The 14,742-nt window shown below is 36.5% G+C and overlaps 1 protein-coding gene across 1 annotated transcript; it reads right to left on the bottom strand.

Annotated features, from left to right (window-relative positions):
* Positions 1 to 10,209: 10,209 nt before the first annotated feature.
* LOC107275634 (protein neprosin) lies at positions 10,210 to 14,179 on the bottom strand. Its single transcript, XM_015769457.3, has 6 exons — positions 14,005 to 14,179; positions 13,835 to 13,921; positions 12,865 to 13,050; positions 11,536 to 11,751; positions 11,244 to 11,390; positions 10,210 to 10,668 (listed from the first exon to the last, which is right to left on the bottom strand). Exons 1-6 carry the CDS (start codon positions 14,143 to 14,145, stop codon positions 10,294 to 10,296), a joined length of 1,152 nt encoding a protein of 383 aa, XP_015624943.1. The 5' UTR covers positions 14,146 to 14,179; the 3' UTR covers positions 10,210 to 10,293.
* Between the last annotated feature and the right edge of the window lie 563 nt (positions 14,180 to 14,742).

Here is a 14,742-nt window from a genome sequence, read left to right as displayed (position 1 = left end):
ATTTTTCCTATTCCTCCGTTTTTTTCAATTCTGCAATTCAAAGGGGCCCTAAGCATGGAGAAAGTACCAAAATATAACCAAATATAAATTTTAGAGTTTTTTCAATCGTATATTTGTCTTTTACTTCCCTTGTCTTAAAATACGTGATAAGACATATATTATTATTATGAATTTAGACATAAATCTGCTAAATTTATAATATTTTGATGTATCCACTATTCTATACTAAATTGCTTTATTTTTGAACGAAAAGAGTAAAGTTCTAGCTTTATCCTTTAAACCTGATATGTACTATAAAAGTTTTATCCAAGTCAGTCAGAGGCCATGGGAATAGGCTTCACCGCTAACAAAAACAAGCAGATGTGTGGAAGGGTGTACTACCATGGTTTGCTACGGAGAAGTGCGCAGCGTTTTAATTGCAGGTCCAGGCATGTGGCTGGGGCACTTGGAGGGTGAATTTAGTTCGTTTCGTCGGTTGCGCGCATGCATCCGCCCGAGTGGGGGTGTGTGTGGGGTGCGGGTGCGTGCATGCATGCACGAACGCGTGCAGAATTCTGCAGATGGAGCGTGCGACGCAACGGACGGACGGACGGATCGATGATCCGTGTCGGCATCGACATCCTTCCGGATACCGTAATGGCCAAGCCCGGTTTTTGGCCGTTTTTGTCGGAGTAGACGACGGATACGGCGCTGCTCTGCCTGCCGTCTCAGCCATCACCAAACCGTTTAAATGGGATTACCGTCATTCTACGAAAACCGGAAGGTTATCGTGAAAACCATACGTTTACCGTGAGGTTTATTATGATTATAAAACCTAAGAAGATTAGCACAGATGATAACGGCGAGAACCGCGAGATTTTACAAATCCTGCCTGCCGCTGTGCTTTTCTTTTGCCCATCTGAGAGCAGGTACTTGTACTCTCTCCGTACTTAAAAAAACCAACCTAGTATTAGGATGGGACATATCCTAGCGCAATAAATCTGGGCATAGAGCATGTGGGCTACAGATTTATAGCCAGCTGCAACACGGATTTCAAGACACAATATGTGTATGATAGGATAGAATCAGATATTAATAATGTAGTATGTAACTATTGTATGAATTAACTATTAAATTAATTATGGATAATTTAAAGTTATTAGTTGGCTATATAACTTGCTGTGAGCTGATGCATGATGCAAACGCTGAAGCCTGAAGACGAGTCTCTTATCTGATGAAACCGTGATGGTACAGGGCTAAGGGGGGCAGGGAGCTCAGGGACAGGGGTAGTGTTGTCTTTTCGCAGCCACTGATCTGGTTTTAGGGGGCACTGCTGGGTGGGCCCCCTGTCACTGTGCTCAATATCAGTTGCTATATGTTTTTTCTTCCCCTCTGTTTCTTGGCTGGGCTCACTAGGAATACAGGTTTAGGTCACTGTGCCAATTGAAGTGCCTGCGATCGATGACAGATTAACTCAGGTATAATTAAGAGCAAGTTTAATAATATAGCCCACTGCTAGCTCCAATTTATCTATAGCCAATCTAATAGCTCATTCATATAATAGTTATATACTACACTATTAATATCTGATCACACCTGTCATATACACGCTGCGTCTTGAAGTCCGTGCTACAACTGGCTACAAATCTGTAGCTCACTGCTCTTCTCTCTCCTTATTTATCTCTTTAAAATGTGTTTGTAACTGGCTTATAACTTACTATTATACCTGCTCTATGGGGTAGTGACAACACAACTTGTGTTTGTTCGGAGTGGCTACCTATAGGATAGGAAGTAGAAGTACTGTAGCGCAACCTTCGTGTTAGAATAAATTTTTTAAATTAATATAAGATGTGACATATTTTAACATTATGAATTTGAACAGACATATGATGAGATTCGTAGTATTAGTGTACTAGATTAATCTATTCTAAGATGGAGGGGGCACTATTAACTTAGTATAATTATTTAAAATTTATTATCACTAATATTAATTGTTATCTCACCTGTACTCATGGAGAAAAGAATGAAAACGAGGGAAGAAAAAGTATTTATGGTTTTTATGGTTTTCTCGGCTTTATCCTCATTTAATTTCCAATCGTACTTTACGTTTGTAAAAGTTGAGTAGTCTGCATAGATATGCATCGGATCCATATTAAAAGGAATGATTCTTTTTTTTTTTGCGAGTAGTACGTACATACGTACCTTGATCACCATCCATATGCATCGGATCCATATTAGTAGGAAAGATTTTAATAGATTTAATCTAATGGTCTAAAATATCGGGTCCACCAATTTAAGTGAAAATCAATGGCTAGATGTTTTGCTTTTTTCTTAGAATTTCTTTGATTTCTCTAATTTATTAGAGCACCAAGTGGCGGCTTAGGAGCGTTTGTAGGAAGTTTAATGGACTTTTAGTATATAATAATAGATAGATAGATAGATAGATAGATAGATACTAAGTTATAATGACATTGCCAATTTTCCATCATTTTGAAATACGTTATTCGCATTACTAGTATTATAGTGAATTATCTACTTAACTATAAAAATACATTATTTTTTTAAAAAATAAACTTGATAAATAATTTAGAACAGACGGTCTGAACAATGTGGTAGAAAAGAATATTTTTTTAAAAAAACATACTGTAATTTTAAAAGCATGGATCAAATACAAATAATACACGGTATTAATCCAACGGAGTAGGAGTACACCCCTGAAAAAGTGAAAACAACAGGGCCAAAGTGAGTGCTGGCCTGTTGCCTGTTGGCAGTGGCCTGCTGATGAATTGCGCCGGAGTAGCAACAACTTCAAACACTGTATCCTATAATCAAAAGCTCTCTCCATGCTGCTCCGGCCGGAGTGGCGCACCTACCTCACTATACCTCTCTAGCGACTAATCCTATACGTACTTGCAGTAGTACATTGGTACTGGTATTTCTACAGTCGTAATGGTGAATGATGGCTGGTCTGGCAGCTTGGCTGGTTTGCCCTGCTGCTTGGACAATGTTAGCAGGCGAGTCTCGTTGCACGGTTGCCTCAACTGCAATACATGTACGATACTCACTCCGTCCATAATAGTTGTGTTTAGTTACTTCCGAAATTGGAAGTTTAGATTGAAATTGGTACGATGTGACTAAAAAGTTGTGTGTGTATGACAGATTGATGGGATGGAAAAAAAAAAGAAAGTTTGGATCTAAACACAGTCAATATAGTTTATTTTGAATATCCAAATTCATTGTACTAGAATATGTCACATCCACCCAAAATCTCTTAATATATATTAAGGTACGGAGGGAGTAGCAAGCAAGCAGCGCAGAGCAGTTGGCTCTTGGCAAGCCGGAACGCCGAAGAAGTACTTAGCGACGACGAGGGATGAAAGCGGTTTAAAAGTTTTCGGTTTTTAGACGCGTTTTAGAAAATGGGAAATATCACTTGGAATTTTTCGGAGAGTTTCATAAATAGAAACGAAATCAATTTTTTTTAGAAAAAATGTAAACGAATACGATCAGGCTATCATTTTGAAAATGGGAAATAATTTTCAATTATTTTGAAAATGAACTCAGATTTTTTTTCTTGGAATCGGAAATGAAGTACTTTTCATATTTTTCTAGTACGGCGTTTTAGATCTATTTTTCTTTTGACTGATAAATATTTTTTGTTTTTATTAGGCCACACATACTACTTAGGGCCCTTTAAATCGCAGGACTGAGAAAACATAGGAATAGAACAAACACAGGATTTTGATGTGAATGCAAATATAAAAAAGGGATTGCAAAACACTCTAATAACATATGAATGACCATTTGATTGGATCGCAGGAAAAGCAGAATAATTAGAGGAGAGATAAAGATTTGAAGGAAAGTTTTCACGAGGTTCTACCTTATATTAGATTTTCTCCAAAACTTGCAAGGTATTAGGCATTCCATAGGAATTTCATATCATTCTATAGGATTTATGGATTTATTTTTTTTGATTCAAAGGGTTATATAGAAAAGATTTCTATAAGAATGAAATCCTCTAAAATTCCTATGAATTTCCTTCGAATGAAAGGGTCTTATAGTCTTTTACTTATTGTAGTTCTCATGGAAAATCAAGTGTACAACTAGATTTTTCTATATGGTTTTTCTGGTGGATGGTATTTTTGTTGGATGGTCTTCCTCGTGGGTTGATTTTCACGTGTAAACCCTAATTTGAGTGGGATAATGTTTTTCTTTTTTTTTTTGGTTGAGATGGTGTTTTTAGGGAGTTGTTATTTTTATAAGGAACCATGATAGTGGGAAAAAAGGGGTAGCTCCGCTTCTAAAGTAGTACATATATATCAACCCGACATATATCGACCAAGTTCAAAAATATTCCAACAAAATTTTTATTTTTTTCATAAAAGTTGTTCAATTTTCTTGGTTCGTGGTAACTAAGCTTACTGCAGGAGGAGTCCGGCTCAGGTGCAGGGAACCCTGCACATAGTAATATACAGGCCAAATCAAATCGCGACACCTGTACACAAGGTAGGTCCACCCAATCAACCAAGTAACAATGTAAACGGAGGTTTAACCACGATCCCACAAAATCAGGTAACAGAACCATTCACCCGTTTAGTCCTCGTTAAACCTCCGTTGCATGCGTAATTAAGTAGGGCCACCCTGGACAGGTGTCGCAATTTGATTTGGCCTGTATATTACTATGTGCAGGGTTCCCTGCACCTGAGCCGGAGATGGGTAATCCCTCGCTCCGGTAAGATAAACCTGATTTGCATGCGGTGGTGCTAGTCTTATGGCCGTCTTGGCTGCCGCTGCCACCGGGCATGTTCCGGCCTGCCCGGCCATTGCCAGTTTGCCACCAAGCTGTAGTGCCCCATATGTAGCAGCAAGTATTTCTTCCGTCCCATAATATAAAAAATTTTAAGTGAATATAATATATTATAGCACAATAAATTTTGAGTGGTCTGTCCAGATTCATTGTAACAAGGATGTGTCAGATTCACAAAAAAATTCTCTTATATTATGGGATGGAGAGACTATTACATACTCCCTCCATCCAAAAAAAAAAGACAAACCCTGGTTTCCGTATCCAACGTTTGACTGTCCGTCTTATATAGATTTTTTTATAATTAGTATTTTTATTATTGTTAAATGATAAAACATGATTAATGCTTTATGCATGACTTGTTTTTTTATCTTTTTCATAATTTTTTCAAATAAGACGGATGGTCGAACGTTTGACATGAAAATCTAGGGTTTGTCTTTTTTTTTTTTTTTTTTTTTTTTTTTTTTTGACGGAGGGAGTATACATTACATGTAGTACTGGTACTGATGTACTCCTACATCCTGCAGTAAGTAAAAACGGAGAGTAAAAAGGCCGCACATGGCACAGCGAAGCAGATTTCCATTTTCCAGCAGCAATCTGACGGGCGGAGCTCTTAATCGTACGGGCAACCGCAGCTGTGTTCTCTGACCACCTTACAGTAGGGTAGTAAAAGTACTTCCCCTAGATTAAAGAGTACTCACTCCGGCACATTTCAAACGAAGCCATAAGTTTTCATGTCCAATTTTAATTACTGATTTTATTTAAATTTTTAATGATTAGTATTTTTGTTGTTATTAGATGATAAATATAAATAATACTTTATATATAACTTATATTTTATATATTATATTTTTTTAATAAGACTAGAAAAGAATCTCGTGACTGCGTTTAAAATTAGGGAGCACTAAATTTTTTCTTTCACAGACAGCTGCCGGCCCATGCTTGCGTACGTACAAACCGTCGTCGCCAACCGGGGACAAAAGTCCTATAAATACAAACAAGTGGCCTGTATGCTGTGACACGGCCATGAGTGGTAAACTAGTACGGGTGCCAAAATATGGCTCGCTGATTATCGATGAGTATGCAGGCCGGCCCGGACCACTGGAGCATGCAGTCTACTTGGATCACAGTACTACTATCTCAGAATGGCATTGTACAGTATTAGTATCAACTGAAACCACTAATTGAAATATGATTTCACTAATTGATGAACCTTATCATAAATTTAGTTAGCTTTTTTTTTCTCTTTCAGCTGGCCGACATGATAGGGTAATCAAATGGATTAATCAATCATATTCCCTAGCTAAGCTCACCAGTGTACACTGTAACTCGAGCAGAGCACAGCACGCGCGCGGCAGCATTTCCTTCAGTTTTAACGACACCATCGCTGCAGCGTACTCCGCGGTTTTCTTTCTCCGCGACGAGCATCTCGAGGCACCCGGCGCCGTCCTCTGCACGAATCTCAACGCACCACGCCTTCGCCGTTGCCGTAGCCGCGCCCGCGCGAGCTTTCACACACGCTGTCACCGACAAAGCAATCACCGGGAGAGGATTAATTGGCAATGGTGGAGGATGATTAGGGCACCCGCAATGGTTATTTATATGCTTTCTATAAGAGATCCATGCCAGTATATTTTCCTACTTGGAAGAGATTAAATGAAGAGAGAGTAAAGCTATCTACTAACCTGGAGATAGTCTATAGAGAAAAACGATGCAATGCATTAGAGAGCTATAGATACCCATGTAGACATAATATTGAGGTGGTTTACTATTAATCTAGTATATTGCTGAGATGTACATGTTTTATAGAGAGCACCTTACTTTACCATTGCGGGTGCTCTTAGAGCAAGTTTAATAGTATAGCCAACTACTAGCTTTAAATCATCTATAGTTAATTTAATAGCTAATTCGTACAATAGTTACATACTACTCCCTCTAGTTCTATATTAATTGACGTTTTGGACAAGATTGAGGTTAAACTTTTATAACTTTGACCATCAATAACTTTAAAAATATTTAGTTTAAAGAAACTAGAAAAACATATATAGATTTGTCTTTCAAAACACTATAATAAAAGTAAATATGCATTTATTTATTGTATATATTATAATAGAAAAATAAGGTCAAAGGTATATCTTGTAGAGCGTGTCATTGTTCAAAGCGTCAATTAAAATGAAATCGGAGGGAGTACACTATTAATACCTGGTCCTACTTGTCATACACACACTGCGTCTTGAAGTCCGTGCTACAGCTGGTTATAAATATGTAGTCTGCTGCTCTTTTTCTCTTCTCTTTTATTTACTTAAAATATACTTATAGCTGGATTATAGCATGCTATTATACCTGGGGTGATCTGATTAACTAAATCCGGGTGTTTATCTCGAGATCGTCAGGTCGTGAGCTTTTGGAGAGCAGCTATTTCATGGCAAAACTTATGGATTTGAGCTCTTTTCCTCCTATACTTAGAACAAGATATCAACAGGGTCAATCGGAAAATATTATTTTCTTTTATTATGAATTTCTGGAGTGGTCTATTTCATACTGCGTAGACCATTATATTTATAGGTTCATAGGTATCATTGGTGCTATTTAAGAGATATGGAGTAAGATTAATGCAAGATATACAAACATTAAATTACAATGCATTTAATGACATAGAAAATCCCGGTATTAATTGCATCAGATATGATATAGTAATGGCCGTCTTGTAATTGCACAAGTATCATTGCTTTCATGTTCCATCTCTTTTTATATTGTATAAATTTTAAAATAACCTTATTTCCTGACACACGTTTAGAATCGATACCTCATTTATTTATAAATTTGATAGCACTCTTCTGTTGGTAAAACTGACAACATTCAATTAATAGGGGCATAAGGAAAATGCAGGGGATAATTGTCTTGAAGTCTATAGACTTACATTTAGAAAAAAAAATTAACATATTCAAAGTAGGTACTATTAATTTTCTCCATATTGTCCCTTTTTTCTTTTTACAAATTGAACCTTTTCCAACTCTTGATTTGATTTTTCTTAGGTTCCTTTTTTTTCGTTTTAACCCCCTCACCCCCTGTGCAGTTACAACCTGTGGACTAGCAAAGATTGATACAGATATATACACAGACTGACTATCGGACTGAACTTCACCGGACATCGACTCGCCCTGTTTAGTTCACACCAAACTTTCCCCAAACTCTCAACTTTCCATCACATCATATCACATTCAAAACTTTTCTACTCATATGAACTTTCAACTTTTTTTTCCAAACTACCAACTTTCCTCAAACTTCTTCCTAATTTCAGGAACTAAATAAAGCCTCACTGAACGGCTGAACCTGAACCAAGCAAGAAAAGTGAGGCGCTGAGCTGAGTGCACACTGCAGCTGGAGGCCTCCCATATAGGCTGCCGCTGGAGGGAGAGGCCCATCGGGTAACTAATCCACGCGTCAAATTACTTGCGTGTTTGGGCCCACGAGATGGAACTAGGGAGCAAACAAAGGTATATATATTGCTTCATATAATAGTCTCCTGTCCTTACATTGATTGGTTCAGAGTGGATTGGTTCAGAGTTGAATCTCTTCCGAGAGGCTGTGAATTCTACAAAAAGGTTTGAGAGAGTTTGTGCAGATTTATGAAGGGGATATGTAAGTTAACTATTCTTTTCTGAACATACCGTAATGCTGTTCTTCCTGCAATGGACTCATGATATTTCTTTACATACAGTATCACATTTCTGACAGTAACAATGGACCTGCAGTGCTTGCTCATGATCAAGATACTATCCTCCTTCGGCCTTTTTGTCCTTGTCGACAAAACATGCTAGAGATTGCCCAAACTAGAGGCTGTAATTGCAATGGAAGATGACATGAGCTCTTGTTTACAACGTGTTGAAATTTGAAAAGCTCGAGTCGGTATTTATGTAATCATCTTGTAAGCAAACCATCAGAAATACCAAAGGAGAAAGAGTGTCTAATGCTACAATCTTTTGATCGGGTAAAATCCATCTAGAAAAGGACGAAAAGAGTGTGCATTGCTACTTCTTGGTGCATTTCAGGCAGTGGCCACGCCGACAAGGCTTCGTTTTTTACGGGCAATGAACACTTTTGAAATTAAGGACTGGTCGAGAAAGTGTTTAAGCTCATAAGCAATCTGTAGCTGCAAAATATAAAGCCAGTCGACACGATTCAGACATTCAGTCGCACAGCCCAATCCATCCAGAGCTTCAGATGAGAGGGATGACGGTGAACCACATCGTCGCCGGGCGGGGCCGCGGCGTCCAGATAGCTGGGGCGATGGTGGCTGTGGCCGTTGCTGTGGTCGCCGTCTGCATGGTGTGCGGCGGCGGGTGCAAGGCGGCCAGCAATGAGGAGGATGCGTCGTGTTCATCCGTCACTTGATTCTTTTTAGGGGTGGAGACAGAAAATAGTATGAGTGAGGGCTAAGGATTTACCGTTTAGGTAGACTAAGGAAGTAAAAAGTGTCAAAGGGGCATTTGCCCCCAGTCACCTAAATTGAGTGGGGCCAAGGGCCCCGCTGGTTACACTCTAGATCCGACCTTGATTCTTTTGAAGTACTCCCTCCGTTTTATATTATAAGTAAGTTGAAAGTTTCAAAAATTTGAATGAAAAAGTTTCACAATTTGAGTTGAAATTTTCAAATTTTGGCTAGTGTTTTTTGGGTAGATTTTTAAAAATTTGGAGCTAAAAGTTTCAAAATTTGAATTGAAAATTTCAAATCCGAGTTGGAAGTTTCAAAATTTGAGTTGAAAGTTAACTCACTTTTTTAATATTTGAAATAAATCTATTTAAACAAGTCTTGGTTACAAATTATTTCTCGAATTTCAGAGAAGAGTAGAAAATTATAGAAATAATTCAAAATATATCAAAAACTTTCAATACAGTATTTAGGTAACTTCCAATTGTTCAAAATGAATTGAAAGAAGAAAAACAAAAAAATATCCATACATGGGCTTGACCTATAAGGCCCATAAGCTACCAGGAGAGTAAGGCGCAGCTGCACCGAAAAGTTCTGGCGAAAGTTATTAGGCCGGTCCCTCCCAACTAGAATGCATAGGATGAGAGAGTCGACCTTGCTTGAGAGAGAGACCAAAATCCTCGTGTAATCCCGTTCTCATTCCTATTTCTCTGAAGTTTAGGTAGGATAGGATAGCAATTATGTGCAGAGAGAACACCTTCATAGTTCAAAGGCTGCTTGATGTTGAATTTTTTTGGATAATGGGCTTGGTGTTGAATAAAAAAGGCTTGGATAATGACCTTTGTTAGACTAGACGATGTGCAAGCTACAGATGGCGTGGCCCTAACTGGCTCTTGGGGAATGAAGTGTGTTATTTAGTTCAATTCTTGTTTGCAAAATTAATCTCTCTTCACAATTTACATCGAACTATCATAGGAGCAAAGTGCATGCAAGGTGTTATGATGCCACATATGTAGCCTTTGAATCTCATTATTTCCAATAAAAAAACTTATGATACTACAGTTTGCAAAGCACACCATTAGCTATATTTGCCCGGTCCACCGTAGTATACATGCATACTATCATCATTAAGTCCATAGTCATCATAGGTGTATAATTTTGGATTGTCGTCTCGAGGATGGGCACTACGGATGCTTGGGGTAACCAGCTTGTTGTTCTCATCTTCAATAGCTTGAATATTCCTAACAAAAGCTGCTTTGCCAAATCCTTCAGAAGCGAAGTGCCCACTACCAATTTGTGGTGGGTCCGAAGAAGCTGTTGGACCTTGAACATATCCACCCCAAAATGCAAAATTACATTTGTCCTTCATGGATGAAAATTGTGAACTCGGCCAATATCCAATAGGTGTATTATTTGAACCATATGCTAGCCACCAATTCTTAGTCTTTGGATCCTAATATAAATAAAAAATATATTGTAAATACTCCGTAGTTTGAAGTAAAATGAGCATTGAACACTAATATGTCTTGAGTTATCAAACTCGGAAAAATGTAATTAGTTCATCTTGGTTTGAATTGGTTTGGGCTAGTTTCATGATGTATGACAATTGTAGCCATATTGATTCCAGAAGGCAACTAAAATGGTTTCAGTTATGCTTACTCGACTTACTATAGTTATATATTTCATACCTAGACAATTCAAAAATATTTTTCATGCCCAAACATTTTTTATGTTGATCGTGCACAAATATTATATAATTATTTATGTGGGTGAGCCTTATGTAGTTTCTCTTGTTTTAATGGAATTGTAACAAAAAAATTCATTTTAAGAAATTTACTTACATGCATATAAAGTATCTGAGTATGAGATGATTACTTAATTATCATAGATAGTTCAACTAATATTATAGTGAACTGACTAGTTTTGCAAGAAAACAAAAATCTAGGAGCTTTACCTTGTACAAAAACTGCATGCCTAGACATGGAACCAATATAACTAATCATACATATTTTAAGAATAGAACAATACCTTAAAAATAAGAACATCTATTACATATTGTGGTCCATTATAGACGGAGATAGGATGTACTCTTCCTCCAAGACCAACACTGCGACTAACTTGCACGAAACCAGGACAATTATGATCAATACAATTTTTTTTCAATTCTTCATTATCCTGTTATCAAAATTTATTGCAAAGTCAATAAGGAAATATATCAAATATATCTATGATATCCCTATTTTAAAATTTATATGGTCATTATAGATGCTTATTGAAAAAAAATTATGCACATGGTAAAAAAAAATTGTTTATGCCTTACCCAAGAAATATGGAACCTAGCAAAGCTGTCGCCACTGAAGCTTGGATAAACACATGACCCAGCACCTATCCCAACTCCTTTGCCTACCTTTGGCACACTACCAATTTGTATCCATGATGCACTAAGATCATTGCTATCTTGCTTCACTTTTGGTTCATAGACATTTATTGACGCCTGTGATCCGTATATCTCATCCCAATATTTGATTCCTGCTACCTGCAATGAAAAAACCAATGATATTTTGTTGTGAATGAAAAGAGTAGCATAAGCACTATAGAGATAAGATGATGGAGTTGAAAAATATCATTGGTATGTCCAATGTGAGGATGACAATGTGGGTCCTAGGCCCACATACCATCCTCACATTGGATATTATTTTCCACTTATGCATGTTTCAGTGCTACAACATGATGACATATTACATAGAAGTCAATCCCTTATTGTAGTTAACTTGATGGCATATCTATACTCACTTCGTCCGAAAATATAAGGTAATTTGGTTGGATGGAACACATTTTAGTAGAGTACTACGAATCTGGATAGGCTCCCTTATATTTTGGGACAGAGGGAGTACCTTCTAAGTTGGAGCCTACTAGCTCTAAAGCTTAACATGCAACCATACCACATCATCATTCACTATAAACTGTTACATTTAAAGCTCATGCAAGCATGACACATCATCTACAACTTATTACATTCTATAGCTCAACACACTAGCATGTCAAATCATCATCTCCCACATATTTTCTATAATATTTCAAAATGTATCCATCCATCATTTCAACAATACTCAACATTCAATCATCCATATATTTCAAAGCAAAGCATGAGGCACCATCTAGTTACATAGAAGTTCCAATCCCTTATTGTTGTCAACTTGAACCAACATCATTTGACCTTCTCAAGAAGTACTTGTAAAATTGGGTACAATAAAAGATTTTATAGTCCTTTCAATGCCATTGAAATAATATTCATGTGAGCAAATATCATGTTTATGGAACAGTATCAAAGTTTCAGAATGATTACAAGCTACTTGTTACTTAAAATAGCACTAAAGCTTTGAAATTATAGTTTTCTATATAACTGGTCCTACCAATGGACACAACATATATTTAATCTTATTGTTTATCATTAAGAATTTTAATGTTAACATCCAAAGATTGATTTGAAAATGATCATATTCCATAAATAGGTTATGAATAGTCACAATCGTGGTTTTGAAAATAGTAGTGTGCAACATGTGTTCATGGGACTACACACAAATTCAGTATGATCGTAATCAGACTTTGATCATTATATAATTTTAAAATTTTATGAGAAGAAACTTACCAGTTGTTGTAAATCATTGCTAGCCAACGTGCTGATACCTTGCACCATCGTGGTGTCCAGTTTGTTGTTACGCAGAATTGGAATTGTTCCTATGGGGCAGTCGATGGTAGACAACTGTGCATGTGAGACTGCAGCTACCAGTGGCGATTTGATATCCAACCTTATGGGGGAAGAGCTTGGTTCCATCTATTTGAGATGTAAAACTGTGTCACCGTATAGTAAATGATTGGATAAAATCCTTATTTGCTCTTGAAAGTTGACCGTATCCCTTATTCTCAATGATATGCGGGTTTTGGGCCCAGGTGTCAATGACTCGTCATGGGCAATAAGGGATAGGGTGATTTTTACATGCACAAATAACATTCTCAATATAGACTTGACAAAAGACATCCATGAAGTCTTCGCATGTATAGTTGATAATAGCATAGTTACAAAAATAAGTTAATTATTTCATTTCTTAATGTTAAATGAGAGTTTAAGTAGTAGATAAATAATGAATATTAATAAAATGCACTCCCTCCGTTTCATGTTGTCAGTTGTTTTGGGTTTGTTCTAAGTCAAATTTGTTCAAGTTTAACCAACTTTATATAAAAATATAGTAATATTTTCAATAGAAAACAAAATATACTATAGAATATATTCAATGGTGAATTTAATCAAACTAATTGTGTGTTGTAGATGCTGCTACTTTTCCTATAGACATGTTCAAGCTTGAAGAAATTTGACCTTGGGCAAACCCAAAACGTTTTATAATATGCAACGAATGGGAAGCAAATAGTATGGCTTGTCGTGAATAAAAACCAATTTAAAGAATTTTGCTATCATGATTTTAGCTACAACTTGCAGTACCTATTTATTATATATAATCATGAATTTGAAAGAATCTACATATAATTTTTGGACGAAATTAAACTAAATCAAATTTAGCCACCATGTGAAAGCAAATAATAGCTTTGAGAAAGTGGTTTACCTGAATTTCATGGTCTTTGAACAGCGGGTGTTTAAAGGTTGGCTGTTGATTGACGTCAACACAATCGTATATATCACCATCTTCTGTCTAATTTTATGTTACCTATGCTTGTTAGACATCAAACGATGCAGAATACACCCTCCAAAAAAGATCAATAGTCTTGCACATACCTGAACAGTCTTATTAACTTGTTGATTTGTGAATGTTAGACCTGTGTTTTCTCCACTATTTGTGGATTTGAGCTCCTTTCCTCCGATAGTGAGAATAATATATGACAAAAGGGCCACTCGGAAAATATTGTTTCCTTTCATTGTGGAAATCTTGAGTGGTGTATTTCATAGTGTGTACACCATTATATTTATAGGTTCATAGGTACAACTAGTTGTTTAAAATGTATTATGCTGCAATCAATGCAAGATATTTAATGCATTTATTTACTTGTATAGAAAATCCTATTATTTATTGCACAAGATATGATATAGTAACGACCATCATAATTGTAGGTATCACTGGTTCCATCTTTTTATATAAATGCCTAAATTTTAAAATAACTTTGTTTCTCGATACGCAATTTGGATCGATACCTCATTTATTGATAAGATGGACAACATTCAATTAACAAGGGCAGAAGGAAAAGGAAGGGGACAAGTGTCTTGATGTTCTATCAAGGTTTACATTTACATAATTTGTAACATATTCAAATAAGGTGGTATTAATTTTCTTCAAATTTATCACTTTTTAATAAGTTGAATCTTTCCCGATTCTTGATTTAAAATTTTCATGTTAGATTCTTCAAAAGAAAATTGTGTTAGTGTTTGAGTTGATTATGTGTATAAAGTTAGTTACAAATTAGGATTTGGATTGGCTTTGAACTTTGTTTGAGATTTACTTTAAGCTTTGCTTTCCAT

This window comes from Oryza sativa, chromosome 2 (assembly GCF_034140825.1).
Source record: "Oryza sativa Japonica Group chromosome 2, ASM3414082v1".
Taxonomy (NCBI): Eukaryota; Viridiplantae; Streptophyta; class Magnoliopsida; order Poales; family Poaceae; genus Oryza; species Oryza sativa.
Note: the sequence above shows the minus strand (reverse complement) of the source record. Positions and strands in the feature narration are given on the sequence as shown.

Coding starts and splice junctions, on each gene's coding strand:
- LOC107275634 (XM_015769457.3), bottom strand. CDS start 14,145: ATGAAAGGAAACAATATTTTCCGAGTGGCCCTTTTGTCATATATTATT. Junction 13,922..14,004: donor AAGTTAATAAGACTGTTCAG/GTATGTGCAAGA, acceptor ACATAAAATTAG/ACAGAAGATGGTGATATATA. Junction 11,391..11,535: donor CTAGGTTCCATATTTCTTGG/GTAAGGCATAAA, acceptor TTTTGATAACAG/GATAATGAAGAATTGAAAAA.